This window comes from Syngnathus floridae, chromosome 4 (genome assembly GCF_059516105.1).
Source record: "Syngnathus floridae isolate MCC-2025c chromosome 4, RoL_Sflo_1.0, whole genome shotgun sequence".
NCBI classification, from domain to species: domain Eukaryota; kingdom Metazoa; phylum Chordata; class Actinopteri; order Syngnathiformes; family Syngnathidae; genus Syngnathus; species Syngnathus floridae.
Window position 1 is genome coordinate 19,552,271 of NC_142416.1, and position 23,377 is coordinate 19,575,647.

Sequence of the window (23,377 nt, forward strand, 5' to 3'; positions counted from 1 at the left end):
TTTAATTTATTATCTTCCATGTAATTACTCTACGAATATATTATTTCTCATTTCTTTTTGCATTATTATATGTATTAGTATAAAATTACTTTTAAAAATATATATAAAATAATCGGGCCTTGTCCAAACACCGTTGTTTCTAAAATCATATGAACTCAACTTTATTTGTAGAGCACTTTCAAAACTACCACAACTGCATACAAAGTGCTGTACAAAAAAAGAAAAAAAAGAAATCAGACATGAAATTAAGGACAACCTTTTTTTGACATCTTTATTGACAAACATACAGTGGCTATAAAATACGGCGAGCAGGTCATTCCTCGGCCAGATGAAATGGAGGCAACAGCGCATGATAGGATGTTATGAAATGCTGTTAGAAAATAAGAAAGAGGGAAGCAGCAGGTATTACATACGTGTCATTGGTTTACGCTCTATAAGAGAGAACAGGATGCACAAGAGGCTGATCCACTCGCTTTGCTTGCTGGTATGGAATTTTTCACTTCATGTCACAACACACACACATTTTGAGGTCCATGTGTACACACACACACTGAATTAAGGCACTGGTTGAAACGGCTTAAAGGGAAAAGAGCTCAAAGCCAACATGCAAATGGACGAAGACGTACGACAAACTTAAATGATACTTGCAATAACTTATATTCATGCAAAAGTGTAAAAACAAAGATGGGAGAGAAGGTAAGGCATTAAAACGGTCACGCTAACTTCGTAAAAGAAAGTTCTTGTAGTGTATACTGTGTATTATTCCAGTTTTAGTACAGTGAACCCACACTATATCGTAATATTGTGGAGGGGGTCACTGTACGTATTATTCCAGTTGATTTATTGTGCTTGTCTAGTCATAAATATGCTGGTCATGCTTACAAACACACTATGGAGTATGTTTTGAGTTCTCATAGATATTTGAGTAAAGTTATATGATGAGGATTGTTTGTCGGGAGATCATCATAGTGTGGTGGGTTGTCCTTGGCCTGTAAACAAAAAATAAAAGCAGCAGTTGTGAAATTCGCTGCTGCCCTCTAGTGGCAAAAATGATCAATCACCTCTGGTTGCCAAGTAGCAATGGTGACAGCTCAGCAGCCCATTACGGATCCTCACGTCCGTCCCAGTGGTGGCATCGCCAAGCTGCCCCTCACACAAGCCGCACTGAACACAAGTTTTGTGAACTTATATGATTGTCATTGTGCAGTATGTTTAAAAAAAACCACATTGTTGTACGCACTTTGAAACACTGCATGTGGAAGTAGAGCCCGAGCGTTTCGATGATCATCGCCGCTCCTTTTCCCAGCGGCTGAGAACAACCGGAGCATTGCCTCTTTCCGCTAACGCACCTGCAGTACGCCACACAAACATCTTGTAACACACTTGTCATGTTTTGCACACGGGTCTGCTTTCCTACCTGCTGGGCGACGGAGGCAAGGGTGAAGACGGCGTCTGCGTTCCGGCGATGCCATCGTGGGAATCGCACCTGTTGGCAAAACACGAGTGTTGCAAGATAATGAATTAATGTTTGTAAAAATATTTGCACAGTTGGAAATGACCTTTTTACGCCGTGCGGTGCGTTTGGTTGTGTGTTCCGGTCCAAAGAGGCCGTCTTCCACATTTCGGGCTTCTTGGCTGGCTTGGAATCGTCTAAAAGACAAATGAAAGTGGAACTTATTTTGATGTTTATTATCCAAAACTGAAAAATGAGTCTCACCATGCAAAAATTGCAGCCTGGATGCATGCTGCTCTTCACTTCCTTTGGCGTCTTTGTGGCCATTTTGTTGCAGCGGTACACTCGTTTTGTCACCAGCAGGTGGCGACGTAGTCCTCACGCAGGGACTGAGGGGCGCTACGGTCTCCTCCAAGATCTTCCTCTCCTGAAGAAGCGCGTGAAGTTGTTTGAGGATTTATCTTTAGCAGGCGTGCAAAGTTCTCCATCAGGCCGTACCTCTTCGTTGTGCTTGCGTTCCTCCTCCTGCACTTCCAGTTGCGCTTTCTCCCACTCCTTCTTCAACTTCTCCTGCTCCTTCTGGTACTGCTCCTTTTGAGCAGCACAAGGTCAGAGTCAGCGTCGCTCTGATCAAAAACAAAATCATCGAGTGCAAGACGATAAACGACAGCATGCTGGAGAAAAAGTCAAACTACTTTCAAAAAAGCCAATTGCTAAAATGAATGGATGGGTGTACCTAATTAGGTGTCCCATGAGTATAACTAAATGATCCATAATCAATTAGTAACCATGGCAACAGCCCCCCCCCCTCCCTAACACACACACAAATGACCACCGGGGTACCTTTAGGAAGCGCTCCTGCTCCTGCTGCCACCTTTCCACACGCTTACGCTCCTCATTGGGGTCCCACACCCAGTGATTAACACGCTTAGCCAAGTTCAACATGGGGGTCTCAATCTACCCCCACCCCACAATCACACACACACACACACAAAGACACACGCACGCATGTCGAGACAGCAAAAGGACGGAAAGAGAGGAAAGGTCAGAGGACAAGTGGACGAGGGCTGAACAAAACAGGAGGTCCGATTGACGGATGAAGGAGAAGTGGAGCGAAGGACGACAAGTTGACGAGTGAACTCACGCTCATACTGCTCTCGTCTTGGCCGTCTGCGGAGGACAAACACACACGGTCATTTTGCCGCCCGACATTGTTGGCGCCCGACTGTTTGGCGTCGTACCCGAAACACTGGGACAATGCATGCTGGTTATCGAAGTCGATGATGACGGTTTCTCAACGCTCACCTGAAAGTCAAATCCAAATTATAGTGAGATATTTACATTCCGCGAGTGGACATATACGAGAAGTCACCTGGCTGTGGCCGTGGATGTCGGCGGCGTGCGGCTCCACCAGCGTCTGAGTCAGTTCGGTGACGATGGTGGTCTTGGTGACGCAGTTCCTCCCGCTGAACAGCGAGCTGATGGTGGAGGACGAGGAAGCCGAGGAGGATGAGGAAGACGAGGAAGCCGTCGCCGGCTGGGGAGGAGGCGACGTGTCTCGCGTCTCCGACGTAGAAGATGTCTCCTTCTCGGCTTGTGTGACCAGGACCTTCTTCTCCGACGGCAAAGTTTCCGTGTCGCCATTCACACGCACCAGGCCGTCCATCTTAATTACAGACAGACAGACAAATTAAAATGGGAGCCAGTAGGTGAGCGGTGGCTATTTTGTATTATGGGCAGGTGCAGCAGTGCCTGAGCAAACCCACTAGATGGCGCTGTAATAATCTAATGCAGAAGGTTTTAAAGCACTGCTGTGTCTCCAAGCTCTCATTTCCTTACCTTGACTCCGTGTGTGCTGCTCGGCTGGCGATAAGGCTTGGCCGCCAGCAGGGGGACGGGTTTGACGGGCGGTGGCGGCAGCGTTGAGGGAAGCGCGGGCTTTGGAGAGGGTTTAGGTTTCGGAGGTTTAGGTCGGGGTTCTGTATCTGCTTTGGTCGCTGCTTCTGGTTTGCTGGGAGACGCTGGGACCGGTGGTTGGTGGATTTCCGGGGATGGCGGAGGTTCTGAGGTTGGTGGATCTCTGGAGGAGGAAAGTGGCGTGACTCGATGAGTACACAGGTGGAGGAGGGGCTAACAATTTGAACATCTTACTTTTCCGCCCTCCTGTGTAAGTCTTCACACGTCTTCCGCTGTGTTGATTCCGGCTCGGAGTCTTCACAAACGGTTTTGTGGGTCGCGTCGGGGTTTGCGGCGGGGCGGGGCAGGTTTAGGAAGTCCAGCGTGGCGTCGCTGATGGTGAAACGGAGAGCGTAGCGTTGCAGGACCATGGCCGCCTCCTCTGGCGTGGCCGCACTGCGATACGCCTCGCAGAGCTCCGCCTCTCGCCGTTCCCTGGAAACACCAAAAAATGATATTTTCCGAACCATCAAGCCATAGAAGTCCAAATTCTATGAGGGGATGACACTTACTTGTCCTCCACAATCTCCTTGTAGGTCTTGATGCTCTTCCTCTTGTCACCTGCCTCCCCATTCATCCTCTCCATCCTCTTCCTCTCCTCTTCCTTCTTGATGAGCTCTTGCGAGGCGCAGCGGCGGCGGTTCTTCCAACGAGCCAAGTCCTGTAGCATCAAAGATGACCAGATTATTTTTTTTTGTTATGCAGAACTGAGCAAAGACGGTCTCTTACACTTTGCCACTGGTCGTCCTCGTCTTGGAAGTTGTTGTACTGCTCGTGCATGCGCTCGTAACGCGACAGGCTGAGCTGCGGCAGGTGCCCCGCCTCGTCCTGGTCCACCATGTCGCTCATGCTCACGCTCCTGAACGGGAAAAGTCCACGTTTGTGAGACTGACCGTCGTTACGAGACAAGTGATAAATGAATCGTGGCGCAAAGGAAAAGGACAAACTGCAAAAATGAAGAGTGTTGTTAATGGAGCCAAGCTAGCAAAGTTGAATTCAATACGTAAATAAAACAAAGCTAAAGGTTAGCAGTGCATGTTAGCCTTAGCAATCATGATACGGTAATACAGTGGAACCTCTGAGTTTTTTTTAAAGGGAAACTAAATTCAGTTTTTTTTTTTTACCTTCGGGTTTGCATTGCGAATATTTGACTTTGACCGTATTCCCATGAATATTTTCAAAAATGAGGTTCAACTGTACAAAAAAAATCGTCATTGTCAGCATGCAGAGTCGTCCATATCCGCGTCGTCAAACTTACTCGGCGTCCCCGGACATTAAAGCAACTCGGCGGCTCAACCTGGAAGGACAAAATGAAGTGAACACAAGACGAGAACGCGAGGGTCCAAGATGGCCGAACATCTCGGGCACGGGAAAGTCAATTCAACACGGATGGAAATACACATGCAGTAGAAATTGGGAGGGCGTCTCACATCATTGGCGGTAGATCATCATCCCCCACCCTGGAGGCTTTTGTTGTCGGCGGATCCCCCATCTTATTGACCTTTCCTAACCCTGCCTCCTCACTAGGCGGGACGACATCATCCAGGGAAGAGGCCGCGTTTGTCACATTAGCCGTCTTCTGTTTTTGCTCGTCTACAATCTCCTTCCTGGGCGGGTTTTCGAGAGGTCGGAGGCCACCGCTGAGACAAATGCAATCAAATCCAAGCTAGGTTGTCATCACGTCTCGAACATGCTAGCGCTAAACCACGACCGGTAAAACCTAGGCTAAATGCTAAAAACAAAAAATGCTACCTTTTTAGCATTTAGCCTTCGTTTTTCTGATCCATTCGACGACTTTAACAAAATACGGTAGAAGGAGCTACCCCATTCAAAAATGTTTCCTCAACATTGGCACTTCCAGGCTTCCGCACGAGTCCAAGTTAGCAACTTTGACGCAAGCTCCGCAAGCAAATCTCGAAAGATACCTTTCGCTTGCCATTTTTTCCACACGCTTGGCTGTCTGCTTCGTAGCACAACTTTGGACGGTGTTGTTTTTAAGCACACCCGGCACTGGTAGAAACTGCTTGAAGCCCGGACTGGATGTTTGGATCCATCTCTTCCTGCGAGCCATCATGTCGTCCTTCTTCGGGTTAGCAAGAGGCTCATTTGCATCATCATCATTTCTGCTCTCGTCGGGACCCTGTGGGCTACGTTCAATGGGAATTATCCCTTCCTCCGCTCTATGACAAAATTTCCAGTGAGATGTTTGAATTCCACACCGACGAGCTGGTTAGTCGACACGTCCGAACATTCCCACCTGATGTTTTTGTCCACTTCCTTGGCGCCTGGATCAGTAACCTGGGCCTTGTATTTTGAGGCGGGCAGAGGCAAGAAGCGGTTGAAAGATGCCGAAGAAGCGCTTTGCTTATGGAACACTCCAGTTCGCCTCGCCATCATGTCATCTTTGTGAATATCTGGTATCCTCTCCTCTTTGTCCTCCTCCTCTTCTTCCTCCTTCAAATTGCGCTCATACTGAGCAAGACGAGCGTCCAGCTCGGCCGGAGAGCAAGGAGCCTCCGGAGAGCCGGGTGAGGTCACTTGACTGGGTTGTCCTCCATCTGTGAGGCTGTGAGGGTGTCACATAAAGCTCTAAAACTGGTTGGCGCTAATGCCGTGTAGCCAAAACTGAGCACGCAAATGATATATTTTAGCAGGGCAACCGTTAGCATGTTAGCAGTTTTAATTAATGATATTACCCAACCACAGAGCAGGATGTCAAATTCAAAATTTTTGTACTTGCAGTATGTTAGCATCACAACCGTTGACTTGTTAGCATTTCAACTTTTGAATAACACCTAGAAGGCTCTGGCTACTATCTACGATATGTTAGCACTACACCTGTTAGCATGTTAGCAACTCAACAGTTGTCATTGGTAATAATTACCAAACTGGGTGTCAAATACCCATAGAACTGCCACAGCACTTTTTTATAATCTTGCCAAATGCTAACAAAGAAACGATTAACATTTTAGCTGACTGGAATACCACCCGATTACAATGTGAAATGAGCGAATGCAGATTGCTAAATACAAAGCCTGCTACCGAGCACTCTAACGAGCGTATCATCGGCCTCAGTCCAAACCAGTGCAAGCGGCCATGTTTGTACCTGCCTTCCCGCTCTGAGAGCAGGGAGCCCAGGCCAATGGTCGGCACGGCAACCGTCGCCTGAGAGCGGAGTGGTCCTAGCAACCCTGACTCGGGCACGCCTATTGGCCGCCCCATCTCGGTCACGCCCCCGAACCTCACCGACTTGACACGACCCCGTCTGCCACCGGCGTACGTTTTCTTCCGACAAGCCTGACAAACGGGGACCGGGTCAGGCTCGCTACAGACACACACACACAGTGGAGAAGAAATGAGCAACTCCAGAAAAAGGATCAAGTGAATCAGAGAAGAAGTCCAGGAACTTGCTATGTGTTAGCCTAGCAACTGTTAGCATTGTAGCCATTCTCATTTATAATCGTCCCAAACGAACAAAAGGTCATGATCCTCGGATCTAAAATCCTAATCAGGTTGCTTTAGCACTTTTTATACTCAGGATCTGCTGGAGTGTATGTTAGCATAGCAACTATTAGCATGTTAGCCATTTTCTCCATGTGATGTTCAGGCGCACAAAACCTCCTCTGTGCGATCTAATGACATCAGCGACAAGAGGACAAAAAACAAAAGACTCAGCACACAGCCAACAATCGCCTCTTTTTTTCCTCTGCAACACACACACGCACACGCACACAGACACACACACACAATGATATACACGTTCACACCAAGGACTGGCACATTCGCTGCCCTTTCAGAGCCTGTCAGACGGCAATGAAGTGCACAATAATGAGGAGAATAAATAAAGTGATGAAAAGGAGCCAAGCGAGGGGGAACTAAAGTTGCTTTCGAGGGAAAACAAGCAACCACTAGGGGGCGTGCTTTTAAAGATTTATATTTACGATTTCTTTGCATTTCTTGTCACTCGACTAGACTGGACTGTTTGGATGTTTTTACACCGGTTAGCTTCTTGATACACTTATATTAACAGCTTTTATTTTTGGATCACTGGAAGACACGCAACGACATGCGCACACACACACTGGTCATTTCCTGTGCGTGTTTGAGGGGGCACCTGGGTTCAGTCATCCTGAGCCTCTCCCACTTCTGCACATCAGCTTGGCTCATGGGGGCCGACGTCAAGCTCATTGGTCGGTCTCGGCAGAGTGGGCGTGGCCTGGTCTGAGCTCGCCTGAGAGCCAGGTCGTCCATCTGCTTGTCGGGTTTAACCCTTGCCGCGTCCTCGGCTTCTTCTTCACGCTCATCCTCCTCCTCTTCTTTTTGGCGAGTAATGATGTTGGGGATTTGCTCGAGCGCGCTTTCCAATCGTCGGGATAAAATAATGAGCACAGCGATGGTAAAACCACACACGCGTGCGCGCACGGTCTAACCTGATGTCCTTGAGCGTTTTATGAGAGGATCGCCTGATGCCCTCCCAGCGTTGGTGGTCTTTGCTGCTGCACTCCAGCAGCGGCGCCGCCATGACAAACTGATGCACCCTGGGCACCGCCGGGCCCCGAGGAGCCCGTCGGGAAGCCAGGTCATCTTTGCGAATGTCCGGTACCTTCTGGCCCTCCGCCTCGCCTCCGCTGTCCGAGGACGAGTCCCAAGCGGATTTTTGCGAGTTCAAAAAGTCGTTATCCCGACGGAGGATGATATTGGGGGAAGCTGGTCTCTCCGGGGTGGGGGAGGTAGAAGGGGAGGAAGGGCTGAGTTGAAGATGGGATGGCAACAAATCATTTCAGGGATGCCAAGAGGTCCATCGTGATGCCAAGCGTTAGTGACGTGCACGGATTTCGTTTGGCCCGCACCGTTAGTCCATCCAGATGACCCGAAAACCAAACCTCGTCTAGCAAGCAAAGCCTACTCGCAAAACAATTAAATGCATTTGACTGAGGTTAGCTAACTAGCGCTGTCTAGCTAACATTTGAGAAACAATCAATCATTAAGTTTCTTACAAAAGCCCACCACTGCCACAACCACCGAGTCAGCACTTCTCAAGCGGTTAGTCATGGCCACGCCCACACCACAGCACTAGCCAATAACATTAACCAGCTCATCGTTTTGCACCAGTAGCACGAGTTCACAACTCAGCAGACCAGATCCGAGCACAAGACTCCAAGCGCTAACCTTCCGTAGCGAAGTGCCGCAGGCAACACTTTGATGCCCGCTTTCTCCAACCTTTCGATCCTGGTCCGCTCACAAATTTCTTTTTGGCTCTGGTGATCCCCCGCCCAGGTGACGCTCTTTTTGCCCTCGGCGGGACTGTTTGGTGCTACGTTAGCTAAAGTCGGTCTACTTGGAAATATTCCACATTACCTGCGCTGCTCTCTGTCCTCGGCATGAGGTCTGCGTTTCGCGTTCAGGGCGTAGAAGCCGGCGTTGCTTCGGTTGGGCAGGAACTGGTTGAAGAGGACGGGGGTCCGCGCCTCTCCGCTAGCCGCACGCCGGGCTGACATGTCGTCCTTTTGCACGTCGGGCCTCCTGCCGCCGTCCGCCTCAGGGTCGCCGTCTCTTCCTGACACCATTGTAAAGCGTTAAGGGACAGATAGTCAATAACGTCTTGTTTTGTTAATTAACTACCTAGCGACCTAGCTAACCCCCCATTGTTTGACATTCTGGAGTCTAACTTAAATTTACATATCATAAATATTTCTTTCGGGAACAAACCTTCCACGTTGCCTCGGTTGGCCACATCGGGAGAAGGACTGTGCTGCGAACGCGAGCCAAACGAGTCCAGACTGTCGATAAAACAAAGGAGTGTTAACAACGTTGAATGAATGGCTCTCACTATGTCTGCAGTCTTATTGTTGGACTTCACAATCAAGCTGCAATTGTGGAAAAGCTGAAGCAGGATTAGTCACTAAACACTCTGTAGCTAACAAGCTAACTGATGGACGTGCGCTAATTCTAGCTGTTTTGCGGCATCCATCTTTGTTTGTCGATCAACTACGATGGTCTGACCTGTCCAGTGAGTTGTCTCGAGTGTGTCTGGGCGGCGAGAGTGAATCGCTGCGCTCCGAGTCCCAGCAGTCGTAACCGCTGTCTCGAACGCTGCGCTTCTGCGAGCCGTCGGCCGCCTCGTCGCTGTCCTACGTAAAGAAAAGACGAGTATAAAAATGGAGCCTTGCGTTTTTTTTTTAATATTTCTATTTGAAAGAATGTCTTCCCCCACTCACCACCTTCATGTTGGCCAGCAGAGCCTCAAATTCCTTGAGGTCGAGCGTGGGTCCGCTGTAGGATGCGCAGCCGCCGGCCGCTTTGGCGAGCCAGAACACGGTGTTCAGAACCTGCACCATGAAGTAAGGTTAGAATTGGAGCTTCACAGCGAGTAGGAAAAAGATGCAACTCACGTTTTTCAGTTTGCGGCTGCAGTCCGAGTCCCTGTTGGGAGAGAAGATTATTTAACACTTTTACGAAATGAATAAATCTTAATGTGTTATTTCTGTACTTGAGGTTGGCTCGGATGGAGGTGTCCTGGAGATCTCCCGGGTCAAAGAGCTGTGAACCTTTCAGGCCGAGCTCCTCGCAGCCCCGGAGGAAGACTGACAGATTGTCCTAGAAGAGGAACATTTTTTATTTTTTAAATCACTTAAAAAACAATTTCAAAAATACAAACAGACGTTTTATGCTGGATGGAGGCAATGTTTGGAGGCTTCAAAAAAAAAAAGCCAAATTAAATAAATGAACAAATTAAATCAATTAATTAATAAAAAATACCATAATTTAATATGAATTTTAAGTAACATCTTTTTTCCTGAGGCCCGAGGGTTTGTCCTTACCAGGCCAGCAATCGGGGTGGGCAGTCTGTTGATCTTCTTGACCAGACCTGGCCTGATTGCACTCAGAAGCCTGGGTGGGGGAGGGGTGGGGATGGTGGGAGGTCAACAGATAGCCAAGGTCAGAGAGGGGCTTGATGTGTGTGTGTGTGTGTGATGTGGCCATCTGTGTGAGGTCATCGGTCTTACTCGCATAACAGGATGCCGTTCTCCAAGGCACTGCGGAAGTCCTTGTCTCCAAAGCTCTTCCCTGTGACAGCCTGTCAGACAGTAAATGGCAAGTTAGGGAAGATGCGAAATCAATCACGATCATTTTCCCAATTCTACATTTTCATGCCCGTAATACAAATATGAATAAAAATTATTTCCTTCCATTTTCTCTTCCAAAATTCATATGGTGTTGAATATGCTTCATCCTCTGTCTGCTTCTGTGTCCTTGCTCACTTTGATGATTTATGAGATTATTTCCAATCTGTCTTTTTAACGCAGCGCACGTGTGTGCCGGCATGTGCGCAAATCATAAAAACATGACCTATTGTGTCCGCTTCCCCTTTCCCTCTTATATAAGATTTCCAGATGTTTCCCATTGGCGACGCCATCCTCTTCTCAACTCTTCTTTTTTTTTTTTTTCGTCTGGCATCTTTCCGCTCATCACATCTGCGATGGTTGCTTCGACTCGGGGCTTTTAAAACATTAACAGCATGTTCATGCATTATTTAGTTGGCCAAAAAAGACAGAGGTACTCAGCGTGTACTTTTGTTGACTTGTGTTTTGTATGTAGGATGCAGGGAAGAAAATAAGAGCGCAGTGTGGGTGGGAAAATTGTTTATGATGGGCTTTTATAGCAATATTTAAATGCAAGGACTTAATCAGGTCACTCCTAATTTACCGCAAAAATAAGCAAGAGACAAAAAATGACACTTTGCGTATTAAAACAACTATAACTGAGGGTTTCAGTCTGCTAGCTTAATGCTAACGCAAATTAGCCACTACTTTGTGGTGCTTTAACCTTTTTTAAGTCAGAAATTTTAGATATAAAATATATACAAGTTTATAAATTATATACATTTTACATATATAATATATCGTATGTGGAATTGATCGTAATTGACATTTTAAGCGGCAAAAGACACCCGTGTTTATCCAATTCACAGGGCGGCCATTTTGGAACTCGTCGAGTGAAAATGACATCACAGTGCCTGACCCAATTCAGAAAACAGGTGAGCCTTAACGGTCGATCCATCCAAGAGCAGTATAAAAATGCTGATTTATCAAAAACCGTCCACTCTGAGCTATCGTGCGAGATTAAAGCCTCAAATCTACACGCATCTGGATGCTCGAAATAATCCCTTTGTTGTCTTTGCTGATGACAACAGTGCCGCTAATCCCCACGCAACACTTGCGTCAGCACAAATTTCCAACCCAGAAAGTGTGACGGTGCAGTTAAACACCGTCCCCGACCAACGTCAGGAATGGACGACATTTTTGCAAAAAATGGATGCGTGGAATGATGAAAATACAGCACAATAACATAATTTTGTGCAATACAGCAGAGCACAAGACAAGTCAGTGCTACTTTGGCCTACTTCTAGCACTGACCCTTACACACACACACAGACACACACACACGACGAGGGTTTAAATGGAAGCTGCTGCTGCTGCCATTCAACGCGTCACAGCGGAGTAATTTGCCATGAGGGCCGCAGGGGCTCGGATTTCGGCGACTGGCGCTGAAATACCCTCAAGACCTTTCGCTTGGTTTCTGAGGCTGATTTGAATGCTCAGGCCATCCATGGCCGCATTACGCACACTCGTGGCCCATTTTTAGCACTTTGATGTGGTTCGCAATTTCTTTAGACTAAAAAAAAAAATTGAGGCTAGCAAAAACAACAATAAACTGGTTGGGTAGAAAAATGACTGGGTGATTGATTTGAAGAGTTTGATTAAATGTCAATGAAACTGGAAAAAAAGGAGGAGCTTTTATGAAGCCCCAGGGGGGGAAAATGTGTCAATTTCTCATTTGAATAAAATTCTGGAATTTCCCGTGTAAATCAAACGACCGCGTGACAGTGTACTAAAAGCTGCGTGAGGCGAACGTGACATTCAGAGCCCAGTAAAAGCCTTTGCCTTAGGCCAAAGTGTGTGCGGGCGACCATTCTTTCGCATAGCTTCCTTCACTCAGTGTTGCTGTGTTGCTTTTTTTTTTTTTTTTCTGTTTGCAGACGCCTCGTGCTGTCTGGGACTCGGTTAATCTGCCACCGAGGACGGCTGCGACATCTGGCGTGCACGTTTGAGTGTGTGTGTGGTATTACAGGGATTTGTAGGGTGACCCCCCCACCCCCAGTCCCCTACAGGACTGGAGTGGAACTGCATCAATCTGCAATTTATTATTTGCAGCGGTTATGTTTTTGTTTGGCCGAATTCCTGTCGGGTGGATATTACGTGGCGCCACACCGTCACTTATGGAAGTTATGAAGTAACCCACGCCGTGTTGCCATGCTGCCACTCAATATAGACCATCTGAGGAGCGTCTCATAGAATGTCTAACACACATTTAGAATAGCGTTACATGGCCCATACCCTGAGTCATCGCCACCTGTGAGAGTGTGAAAAAAAAAAGGAGCACTGCAAATAGAAGCAGCCGGGAAGATGCTGAAAATAAACTTGCACACAATTCCAAAGCAGAGGACAACTAAATGCCACAGCGGGAGACCGAGACTTCACTCTGCACTAATGTACAGCAATCATGCCGGCCTGCGATGGGACTGGCGAGATATTAGATATGCAGAGAACCATTAGTGCATACGACTTAGTCTCGACGGTTTTTAGTGAAGGCAGTCGTGCCATAGCGAGGGCATGTACGGCTGGCTGCAAAAGGAACTTGTTCCCTTGCATTTATTGATGATGAGCAAAAGAACATGAACAAGTAGGAAGTGGAGAAAGTTGCATTAGATGCCTGCTTTTTTAGTATTGTATAGATTTATTATTGTTAATTTGGCCTGGAACTTTTAGAAGAAATTACAGAACCACAAAATATTTTACAAAGATGGACATTGTGGAGCGAATTTTTTAAAAACTTTTGCAGATAGAACCAAACTAACTGCGCGAGGGACTACTGTAAATATTTTTGGGGAAAAAATAGGTCATACTGCTGTTGCCATCATGATTCACCACTCAGCTTTATAAATATATATTTATAAAGCAAGAGTAAAAGCGGATGATGCACCCTAATCTCAACGCATCATCATCTTCATCATCGAATGCTGCTGGTGCGTGAACGTTGGCCCGGTTTCATCACCATGGCAACCACCGTGAAATAAGGGGGCGTTACTGCTGATGGCGTGGAATAAACACGCCGTTTTTTTAAAAACTCAGTTTGTGAGTCGTTATCATTTGATAAGTGAGTGAGGGGATGTCAAACTTTTCGTGTTGTAACCCGACACACACACTCACACACCCTCCCCACGGAACAGGTGACGGTGCACCGGTGCAGTGGGTGTTTATTTATATCCACGTCCCTCAACTACCACCCCACTCCCAGTGCCCCAACCCGGCTCGTGTCGAGTCCGCTTACCTCGATCCATTTCTGTGCCTCCAGGCAAGCAGGCTCCGGGCGGCTCGCCTCCGCCGACTCTGGGCGGACGTCGCGACCCGCAGGCGGGCTGGCCATCGCCGGGTAGGCCAATCCGTGCGTGGGACGCTCGGCGGCGGACACTCGAGTGTTGCGATGCGGTTCCGGGGAATGTTCCGGGCGGGGACGGCACTTGAGCAGCCTCCCGCGACGACCAACCACGATTCCACCAAAAAGGAGAATACTTGTCCAGCGCAGGAGGCGGGTGCGCGCGGCAGCGATGGACGCTGTTCTCCACCAATAGCGCTGCGCGCGCGCGCACGAGGAGGCGGGGACGCGCACGCAGGAATCTACCCTATGCAGGGGAGGGGGGGGGGGCGTACCGGTCCAATTATTTCACATTTGTGACTTTAATAATCACTGAATAAATGAAAGTTATATTATGCAGACGTCATAAATGATTAAATACCTGACCAAGATGGCTGCGGTAAAACAGCATCTAAGGACTTCACAGGGAGTTAGATTGAGGACGTGGAGACCGGACGAATATCCAAAATCAGTGTCATTCATATCCTTAATTGACAAATATTCAGGCTCTTCAGCTATCCTATTAAATGCAAATCTAACACTGATGTGTGTTTGTTGTTTTTTTAATAATCACTTGTACCACCAGCACACATCAAAAGCTTTTTATTTGTCAGTAACGGCCACACCAACAGTGCAATTAACACTGCAACACACACACAACTAACTGTGCAAAGTAAAGCAAACCAACTCAATTACACTCTTGATATGCTTCAAATTGAGTCTTTGATGTAAACAGACACATTGTTAAAGCTACATTAAGGCTGTGAGGAACATCAGATCAACCAATTAGCAGCAAAGTCATCTAAACAGTCAAAAAGTTTTTTTTTTTTTTTTTTGCATTTCACTCAGCTCCTATTTGCATTCTCATTGGTCCGCAAAGCATTCAAGCGTAACAAAAAAGTACAAGGAGACGAGGAGAAAAAAAACAGCAGTGGGATTTGTTTGTTCACATCTAAGAAGATTGAAAGCAACACTTTCTGCTCGTCTTGAACTGTTGTGCTAAAAGTTCACGATATGGTGTGTAGAACCTCGTGTGTGTTTTGAGTGAACACAATACTTGCGTGACAGTGACCAGAAAATGCAGATAAATGTGTTTGTGGTTTACATAATTTAACCACGACACAGAGCCACGGCGGAAAAGCGAACTTCGCCGAGTCCTCGCTCCACAAAGCCTCGGCACACTTTGGCAGCATCCTGGACGCAAATTGGCGGGAGGGAAAACAAACAGGTTGACGTACATGTGAGAGGCAATCCAAGTTTAGTGGTGCCTTGGCTTACAGACTTTTGTGATGCATTCACTCTTAAAGAGGAGGTCAAATCAAAAATGATGTTTACAATAACATACCGTTACAAGGGTCTCATCTTTGGTGGCGCCGTGGTCGAGGGGGCCGTTCATCTTCCCGTCTAAACAGCAAGACAGTAAACACTTAATTGAATTAAAAAAAAAAATCAGTGTGTCATTTCCTCGTAATTCCCTCTCAATAGCTTTACAGATGTCATGCATCTCCACCCTGTAAGCATCACATGTTGCACCCAATATATCTACTGCCAGCTGAGGGCGCTATTTTAGCAAATGCATAAATATTTTACTCACCAAATTCAAGAAGTTGTCCATTCACATTGACAAAGGCAATAAAGTGGAAGTTGACCTTATCTGCTTCTGGCTGTGGGAATTTTCAAAATAATTAGTTTGAGTCATTTGTCAATGTTGGGGGGAAAAAAAAAAAGCTGCGTGTAAGTTACCTTACCCGACATTGGCCCTGTGCAGCAACCTCATTGTGAGCATCATGGATTGCCTGCACAAAAGGATTTTACAATTGGACAACTCAAGGGCAATAAACTATTTTGGACTCCAGAAGAATCTAGAAACAAGATTGAGAGCGCTGCTGATCTGTGGCGCCCCCGTGTGGACATTAATTGCATCTACATGTATAAACATGTCACATTCCAAGTGCAACAGAACATAAAAAAAAAAAATACTAAAATAAAGAGGCCTCCAAATACCACCATGATGACCAACTTTGAAACAGCATATAGTTGGCTCAAGTTGATCAAAAACAAGAAAATAATTCAATATGAAAAATCTAAAATACGCATAGCTTCCTTCTAATATGCTCCTCACCTTGTTTTTGTCCAGATGCTTGGCACGGTCATCAGCAGACATCTTGGCAGTTTCATCCAGAAACTTCTTCAACATGGAAGCACTCTCTGAGAACAAAGACAAGATTTTTTAAAACTACATCTACTTAGAAAGGGTGCCTCATTTCCCATTGCACATGCTAAGTGTTGCTAAAGTGTCCTAAAAAAAAAAAATTGTTATTGTAATAGTACCGAAAGTGAGTTTGCTTTGGTTGTTTCCCAGCGCGTGCAGCAGGGCGATGGTGCCGCAGGAATTGTTAGCAGTCTGCTTCAGGAAGTAAGCGTCTGAGCCTTGAATCACTTTATCTGCCTGCTTTTGTCTGAAAGAGTCATGCTGAAACACAAAATTACAAACATTGTCATTAAATACATTCATTGTTTGATTAATGTTGCATTTTTATATTTAAAAAACTAATTGTGACTGCATCGCTTGTAAAGATTAACGTTTTGAGTGACAGGCCCATAGAAAGACCTTTTCAACACATTTCGGGGGTTTAGGGGCTGAGTTAGCCATCCTTTGTTGGGGTCCAGGCTTGGTCCCTAAATCCCCTTTTAGTCCCTACATCAACTGATGACTCATCTCCATTACAATCAGCATCCGCTATCTCTGCAAGCTCAGCATTACCACACCCCAGGGCCATGCAGGCTGGATGGATTACTGCCACACCCCAAAATTGCCCCCCCCAAAAAATACAGTCTGCAATTCACATCTTCCTCAAATTACCTCCTTGGTGATGGGGAAGAGCAGCATGAGGGCACAACACGGCTTCGGGACGGCAGACAGCTGCTCGGCCTCCAAGCCGAGGACGTCCACGAAACGCCAGTCGTCCCCCACCCCGACTTTACTCATTAACTAGCGAAAAAGATCAAAAATGAAATTAAACAGACACGTAGAGGCAAGATGAGCGGCCTAGTGGGGAGATGCGAGTGGTCCAGACAGACCACACCCATCGCTAGCCGAGAAGCTAACAGTAGCACGAGGGAGGATGCTGTCGATTCACACTTTTTACAAACGACATTTAAAACCCATTTTCACATCACAATATCGTCGTATGGCGTCGTGCCGTCGACGAACTGGCCCGTTGTTGCTAAATTGATGTCTTGGAAGCTTTAGTCAAAACTTAACATTTAAACGCTGTGACTCGGCGTCCGAGTTTTTTTTCTCTCCAAATTGTTACCCACCTTGTTCAGCACCTGTAAGTGTAACACACAAGCACACACGGAAAAACAATTAATTATTTCAGGGTCCTCTTGAAAGACTCAACTAAAGGTGGTCGCGGATATTATAATTCACCTCAGGGTTGATTTCCATTGGTGTCCACTCCATCTTGTCAATGTTTAAATAGCGTTAGTCTCAGGATAACTTTTATGATTTTCCGGCGTCGCCAGATTCGGGTTTATTTATAGGACATGGGTCGTACCATTAAGGGGAATTCTAGAGGGGTGGGTTCTCATCAACTGTCTGGTTGTCGCCAATAACTGATTTAATTGACTTTTTAAAAGTATTGCTCACAGGCAGGAAGTGTAAATGAAAGTTTAGTATAAATATGTTCAACGAGCACGTATAAAAAATATAAAACATGGCTGATTGCTATGATCGATGAATCGAGCTATTTTTTTGCCATTCCTTCAATATCATAGATAATCATATTTTCTAGTAGACACGATCATTTACGCCTCATGACATGTTTGCCAAGTGCAGACAGTTATATTTAACTGAGCTGTGCCAAGACAATAAACTGTGAAAGAAAATCCAACTCCTCCATCCATTAATTATTAATCATAAGAAATTGACTCATGCCCAAAAAAGTCACCAAGTAGCATCGCTGTTTGCTCTTAATATGGAAGTTTTCTGAAACACAAAGAGATAATTTAATGATCCTAAAGGAGCAAGGAGAGTTCAACTTCAGCTTTTTCTGATTCATTATCGACTCTTGCGCTTTTTCCGTTTTGGCCGCAGCCTGAAGAGGACTACATTACCCAAGATGCTTTGCGCTGACCGGGGTGCGGCGCATCCGCTCACTCGCACGCCCATAAGAGTTTTTCCGAGCAGATTTCAAGCGATCGTCCTTCTTGTCCTTTCGTCCTCTCTCGCTTCACCTCGCCGCTTCTCTCCGTGCACTCACCGGGCGTGACAGCTGCATCTCTGCGGTAAGGCGACGTTCATCTTCGGGCAGGTAGCAGCGTGACCTGGGACTCAAACCTTGGCTGTTATTTGCTCAAGTCTAAACTTGTGACGTTTTTTCCCTTTTGACAGAACTTTTCCTCGTAGAAAAACAACAACAACCGACTCCTGTCAAAATGGTGAGTCACTTTTCTGCATTTCCTTTCTTTACACACCACACTGAATAAAAAACTTAATTCAACTCTGCATCGTAGTAAAACGTCATCATAATGTGAAAGAAACGAGATCCGTTATATATGCAAATCTATGACTCATGATAGTAAAGAAAAAAAAGCATCAAGACTTCCCAAAACAACGCCCACTTTTTTTTTTTAAATTACATAATACTTGATCGGCTTTTTCCCCCCCTCCTCTACTGGCACACATCTAAACATTCATTCGACACTCATCGGCTTTCCAGTTTTCTGTGTAACTGCGATTTAGTGGAACGACTGAGGAATTTTTGTAGTTTCAATTCATCCCAGACATGAGAATTGTAATACCTTTAAAGCAGGGATGGGTGGAAGCAGGGACAATTCCAAAAACTCTAAAATATCCTCAAATGTAATTTGTAATAAATCTATCATTAAACAAAGTTAAATGTAATTGCAAATTGGGTACGCCCAGCCCTCCTTCCTCGTTCTAAGGTAACTAGTTCAAGGATGATTAAGTGTCATCTGGTCATAAAACGCACTTCTTTTTTGGGGAAGGAAAGTTTAGTTTGAGTGACTCATGTTTTTCTTCATTTGGGTGGGGTGTCTGTCTCTTTCTGTTTTAAAACACCCTTTTTCCAGTCAGAGTCCAAAAGCCAGCCTCCATTTTAAAGGAGAAGCGCCCCTTTTCAGGGTGGAGCCGCTACACGTCATTCAAACGGTGCGGTTGCCGTCTGCGGCCAGCCAGGGACTTCCCTCGTAGCGTATCCGCGGCAACCGGATAGTCCATAAACAAAAGGAGTGGGGCTGATAAGGTCGCTCTGCTTTATGTGTACATACGTAGGGGGAACATTCCAAATCCCCCCCCCCTTTCAAAGTTGACAAAATCAGGTCGCAACTTGCTCTCGGAGAATGTACGGACAAAAGTTCGACTGGCAGGAAATGGAACGTTTTCATATCGCCTCACTTCTGCTCGCCGAGATGTTTGTGGGAAGCTCAGACAGCACTTCAAACATCGAGCGGATCGAATTTCAAATGAGCCGTGCAGAGTACGGCCAGCACGGTGGAATAGTGTTAAGCTCGTCTGCCTCACACTCCTGAGGTTCATGACTCGATTCTGATTATCAGTCATCTGCTAACTGCTAACATGGCTATTCTTCAACAATGGAATCGAGCCGGCACAGAAGTGTATGTCAACTTTTTGCGATCCAATACAAACAAATTGTGGACCTTGAAATTTGGCAAAGGCAGACGACGTGAATGACTTATTGAAAACATTCCTAATCGATCTCCAACATACCGGTGGCAACGATCCCCCATTGTGTTCTGGTCCAGATGGTTGTTGTTTGTCCCGGGAGGAATTCCGACATTGATTCGATTTGAACTGCTGCATGTTGGAATTCCTCCTGGCTGGAAAAACACAAACTGCGCCCTTGTTTTTTTTTTTTTTTTTTTTTGGTGGCCTCCCACATGATTTGGCCGTCATATTTGCAGTGACATTCCTGCGGTTCTGCTCTCCAAACATCTCGCCTCCTTTAGAGCGAGACGCCACACGGCTGTTGAGTCACTCATGTTTGACAATGGGAGGGAGCGTGCGTTCCGTTCTGATCGCATCAGCGTCGTCTTTCGGAATATTGATCAGTTTGCACATTCTTATCCGCGGTTATCCATTACCGAAAGATTCGATTGTGACTTTTTTTTGTCAGACAAGAGCCGTTTTGTATGAACGATCGAGCGAATGGCAAAAGTAAGTCGTTATCTACTCGTGCTTGCTTTTTCATTTCCTTGATCGATTCTGTAATTTGTCTGCCACAAGACACATTCTTCTTTTTTTTTTTTTTTATATGTTAACAATGCACACATTCATTCTATGGTGAAAATATTTAATTACAAGTTTGCCCAAAGGCTCAGCCGCCACCCTACTGAGTAAAAGCCATGGAAGAATATTACCGAATAAATAAGTAAATATAATCGATGTTGTGTTTGCAGGCCAGCCGCGGAACCGTGAAAGCCAGCACCAACTTCAACGCCACCAGCGACGCTGAAGTTCTCTACAAGGCCATGAAAGGCTTGGGTAGGACGCTCAAGGCTATTCCATCGAGGTCACCTGATGCCTCAGTGGACCGCGACGGCGCTCGGGTTTGCCCTCGCTAGACAAACACGAGTGAAATTTGAGACGCGGCCGAGCTAAACACGCGCTTCTAATGAAGTTATGAGATAATGTAGTAAATGCAGGAGGCAGCACAGGCCTCAAGTATGTTTGGAAAATATTCACAGGGCTTTGTTTTTCCACATTTTGTGTTGTGTTAATGATGTGTCGTACTTTATGGTTGCAGGAACCGACGAGGAAGCCATCCTGCAGCTGCTGACATCCCGCAACAACGCCCAGCGTCAACAGATCACCACCGCCTACAAGACTCACTTCGGGAAGGTGGGAGGAGGTCACCTAATGTGAAAAAAATATATATTTCTATGACTTAGGAGAGTTTTATGTAAAATTTGACCTTTTTTTCTCGTAATATAATCTATCGTACGATTTTTGAGTTTACATTATTTATTTTAAACTATAGTTTTGTCACATTATTCTCAAACTTTTGGAATGTGTTCATTTGTTTTAAAAAAAAAAAAAATGTGTAAATTGACCTTTTCAGGACCTGATCCAAGACCTGAAGGGAGAGCTGGGCGGTAAATTTGAGACGCTGATTGTGTCCCTGATGACGCCACCCCTTGCCTATGATGTCACTTCACTCCGTAACGCCATCAAGGTAAAATTACGAGCCAGTCAAAAGTTGCCATGCGTCAAATTGAAAATCATCATCGTCTTGAGTTTGGTACCTAGGATCCACCTCTCAATGTATCTAGATAGAAATCATCAAAACTTGACCACAACAAGAGCACTTACTTGGGCCTTCATGACTGTGAGTGTGCTCTTTGACCACTAGGGGGCAGGCACCGACGAGAAGGTGCTAGTGGAGATACTGGCCTCTAGGACCGCTCATCAGGTGAAGGACATTGTAGCTGCCTACAGACAAGGTAACCTGCTTTTAGCACATTTAATGTTCCCCTACTATATCACAGTGTACTTGACGTAAAGTGACAAAATATGACTTTGTTGGAAAATGATTCATATTACCGACATAAAATTATGGATGAAAATGGATGTTGATAATGCGTCGATGTTTTTACCAGAGTACGACGACGACCTTGAGGAGGACGTGTCAGGAGATACCTCGGGTCATTTCAAGAGGCTCCTGGTCATCCTGCTCCAGGTCAGCAACATCTGCTAAGATCTATCGAGTCTCTTAGGAGCCATTTGAATATTGACCCATGGAAATTGTCTGGCATTAATAATGCGCTATTTGCAGTCATGTATTATTCAGCCATGGAAAGATTATCTTCTCATCTCTTCATTCTGTCCACACAGGCCAACAGGCAGACTGGCATCCAGGAGGAAAAAATCCAGGCTGATGCTGAGGTAAGCCTGGAGAATATGACAAAATGGCATCATTAATTACTTGATTGAAAATAGTAATGAGTTTAAACGATCCTCCTAACATTGAACAGCTGTGATTTAAGGAGGAAAAAAAATTCCAACATGTCTGGTTAGACTTGCAGTTGCTCGCAATAGCCTGGAGATGGCGATAGACAAGCATTAAGGTTAAGGCCTGCTAACAAGGCCCCTTTAAACTTGAAAGTTACTTTGCTGTTGCTAAATAATTTGCTAGCATGTTAATTAGATTAAAGTAATTACCAATTAGCATGTTAGTTATCTGAAATTAATTAATAATTTTGGGTTTTTATTTTTTATTATTTTGAATTAACTCGAGAGGCATGCTTGAGACGCTCGGTTATGTCTTTTTCAAAATCCCAAAATGTCTTCGTTGTCGCCGTAGGTCCTGTTCAAGGCGGGCGAGCATAAGTTCGGCACCGACGAGCAGACGTTTGTCACCATCCTGGGAAACCGCAGCGCCCAGCACCTCAGGAAAGGTTCGTGGGCGGCAGGCCGGCAAAAACAACGTTCGCTGGCTCACTTTTTTTTTTTCTTCTTCAGTGTTTGACGCCTACATGAAGCTGTCAGGCTACGAGATGGAGGAGAGCATCAGAAGGGAGACGTCGGGAAGCCTCAGGGAGCTCCTGCTCGCTGTTGGTAAGGAAGGGGAAAGACAAGTTCAGCATTGTTAATATATATATTTGTTTCTTGTATTATTAAAAACAAAAGATTCTTGTAGACATGAAAAAAATCTGTTTCCCTCTACAGTGAAGTGTGCCAGGAGTGTCCCGGCCTATTTCGCCGAGACTCTGTACTACGCAATGAAGGTATGACGAACAATAGTTGGATGTGCGGGTATGGTTACTGACCTTTTGTACGTTGTCAGGGTGCGGGAACCGACGACAACACGGTGATCCGAGTGATGGCCACTCGCAGCGAAGTGGACTTGTTGGACATCAGAACAGAATTCAGGAGGATGTTTGCCTGCTCCCTCTATTCCATGATCAAGGTGCACACATTAATACACATCTTCATAGTTATTGTTTTGCAACTATTGGTACGATTTGAGTAGATATTTTGTAAGAAAATAAACAAGAGCTTGAAAATTGAACTTGAATGTATTAGTATAGTGTGACAAAAATTTTGTGTATTGGTTTTGTTTGCACAGAGTGATACCGGCGGAGACTACCGCAAGGCTTTGCTCCTTCTCTGCGGTGGAGATGACGCGTAACCATGGCAACAAGATCGTTCAAAGTTACTCACCACACAAACTTATCGCATGTGACACAAACGGACGAGCCGCCGGGTGCTTTTGAAAATCGGTTCGCCGATCTTTTACGGTCGTTAACGTTTCACTTTCATGTCCGTCCCGCTTGTTAACAGACGCTCCGCTAATTTTACGACTGATCCCATTTCCATGTTTGCACTTGTTTGTTTTTGACAGTTGACTCGATAATAAACTTTTCAATTGATGAAGTACAATCAAATTCTTTTTGTCGTGTGGTTTGTGTTTGGATGTGCAAGTATGAAGTAGTATTTTTTTATGC

The 23,377-nt window shown here is 45.7% G+C and overlaps 3 protein-coding genes across 8 annotated transcripts; 1 reads left to right on the top strand and 2 right to left on the bottom strand.

Annotated features, from left to right (window-relative positions):
• Positions 1 to 245: 245 nt before the first annotated feature.
• Positions 246 to 14,145, bottom strand: limch1a (LIM and calponin homology domains 1a). 5 transcript variants are annotated; one of them, XM_088373933.1, is made up of 32 exons: positions 13,802 to 14,145; positions 10,417 to 10,487; positions 10,231 to 10,300; positions 9,900 to 10,006; positions 9,802 to 9,832; positions 9,631 to 9,738; positions 9,413 to 9,540; positions 9,119 to 9,189; positions 8,768 to 8,966; positions 8,579 to 8,713; positions 7,840 to 8,157; positions 7,524 to 7,766; positions 6,516 to 6,734; positions 5,667 to 5,975; positions 5,335 to 5,589; positions 4,840 to 5,049; positions 4,668 to 4,706; positions 4,139 to 4,268; positions 3,922 to 4,070; positions 3,605 to 3,844; positions 3,293 to 3,533; positions 2,826 to 3,119; positions 2,695 to 2,758; positions 2,598 to 2,623; positions 2,297 to 2,410; positions 1,952 to 2,044; positions 1,718 to 1,880; positions 1,560 to 1,650; positions 1,418 to 1,486; positions 1,241 to 1,349; positions 1,062 to 1,164; positions 246 to 989 (listed from the first exon to the last, which is right to left on the bottom strand). In XM_088373933.1, the coding sequence occupies exons 1-32, from the start codon at positions 13,895 to 13,897 to the stop codon at positions 964 to 966; spliced, it is 4,521 nt and encodes a 1,506-aa protein (XP_088230059.1). In that variant the 5' UTR covers positions 13,898 to 14,145; the 3' UTR covers positions 246 to 963. The 5 variants fall into 5 exon arrangements, with proteins under 5 accessions (XP_088230059.1, XP_088230058.1, XP_088230060.1 ...); XM_088373932.1 differs by having other exon boundaries at positions 9,628 to 9,738; positions 13,802 to 14,144; XM_088373934.1 differs by lacking the exon at positions 6,516 to 6,734 and having other exon boundaries at positions 9,628 to 9,738; positions 13,802 to 14,143.
• A 327-nt stretch (positions 14,146 to 14,472) lies between these two features.
• On the bottom strand, positions 14,473 to 17,455 carry uchl1 (ubiquitin carboxyl-terminal esterase L1 (ubiquitin thiolesterase)). Its single transcript, XM_088374620.1, has 9 exons — positions 17,319 to 17,455; positions 17,207 to 17,218; positions 16,749 to 16,877; positions 16,217 to 16,358; positions 16,008 to 16,093; positions 15,634 to 15,681; positions 15,480 to 15,549; positions 15,231 to 15,289; positions 14,473 to 15,079 (listed from the first exon to the last, which is right to left on the bottom strand). The coding sequence occupies exons 1-9, from the start codon at positions 17,349 to 17,351 to the stop codon at positions 14,996 to 14,998; spliced, it is 663 nt and encodes a 220-aa protein (XP_088230746.1). The 5' UTR covers positions 17,352 to 17,455; the 3' UTR covers positions 14,473 to 14,995.
• A 577-nt stretch (positions 17,456 to 18,032) lies between these two features.
• anxa5b (annexin A5b) lies at positions 18,033 to 23,317 on the top strand. Of its 2 annotated transcripts, none has more exons than XM_088374616.1 (13): positions 18,033 to 18,175; positions 18,282 to 18,328; positions 20,330 to 20,414; positions 20,677 to 20,771; positions 20,992 to 21,105; positions 21,283 to 21,373; positions 21,530 to 21,609; positions 21,765 to 21,815; positions 22,234 to 22,327; positions 22,392 to 22,487; positions 22,599 to 22,657; positions 22,717 to 22,839; positions 22,999 to 23,317. In XM_088374616.1, the coding sequence occupies exons 2-13, from the start codon at positions 18,326 to 18,328 to the stop codon at positions 23,059 to 23,061; spliced, it is 954 nt and encodes a 317-aa protein (XP_088230742.1). In that variant the 5' UTR covers positions 18,033 to 18,175; positions 18,282 to 18,325; the 3' UTR covers positions 23,062 to 23,317. The 2 variants fall into 2 exon arrangements, with proteins under 2 accessions (XP_088230742.1, XP_088230743.1); XM_088374617.1 differs by having other exon boundaries at positions 18,081 to 18,201.
• Positions 23,318 to 23,377: the final 60 nt, after the last annotated feature.

Bases quoted from the DNA above. Each gene is read 5' to 3' on its own strand.
- limch1a (XM_088373932.1), bottom strand. From the start codon at position 13,897: ATGGCCAGCCCGCCTGCGGGTCGCGACGTCCGCCCAGAGTCGGCGGAG. The intron at 10,488-13,801 runs GTAAGCGGACTC...ACTGTCTGACAG, and splicing joins AGGCACAGAAATGGATCGAG to GCTGTCACAGGGAAGAGCTT. The intron at 6,735-7,523 runs GTGCCCCCTCAA...GTGTGTCTGTAG, and splicing joins CTCAGGATGACTGAACCCAG to CGAGCCTGACCCGGTCCCCG.
- uchl1 (XM_088374620.1), bottom strand. From the start codon at position 17,351: ATGGAGTGGACACCAATGGAAATCAACCCTGAG. The intron at 16,094-16,216 runs GTACTATTACAA...CTTTGTTCTCAG, and splicing joins CCAAAGCAAACTCACTTTCG to AGAGTGCTTCCATGTTGAAG. The intron at 15,080-15,230 runs GTATGTTATTGT...ATTTGCGTCCAG, and splicing joins AAGATGAGACCCTTGTAACG to GATGCTGCCAAAGTGTGCCG.
- anxa5b (XM_088374616.1), top strand. The intron at 21,610-21,764 runs GTCAGCAACATC...CTGTCCACACAG, and splicing joins TCCTGGTCATCCTGCTCCAG to GCCAACAGGCAGACTGGCAT. The intron at 22,658-22,716 runs GTATGACGAACA...GTACGTTGTCAG, and splicing joins CTCTGTACTACGCAATGAAG to GGTGCGGGAACCGACGACAA.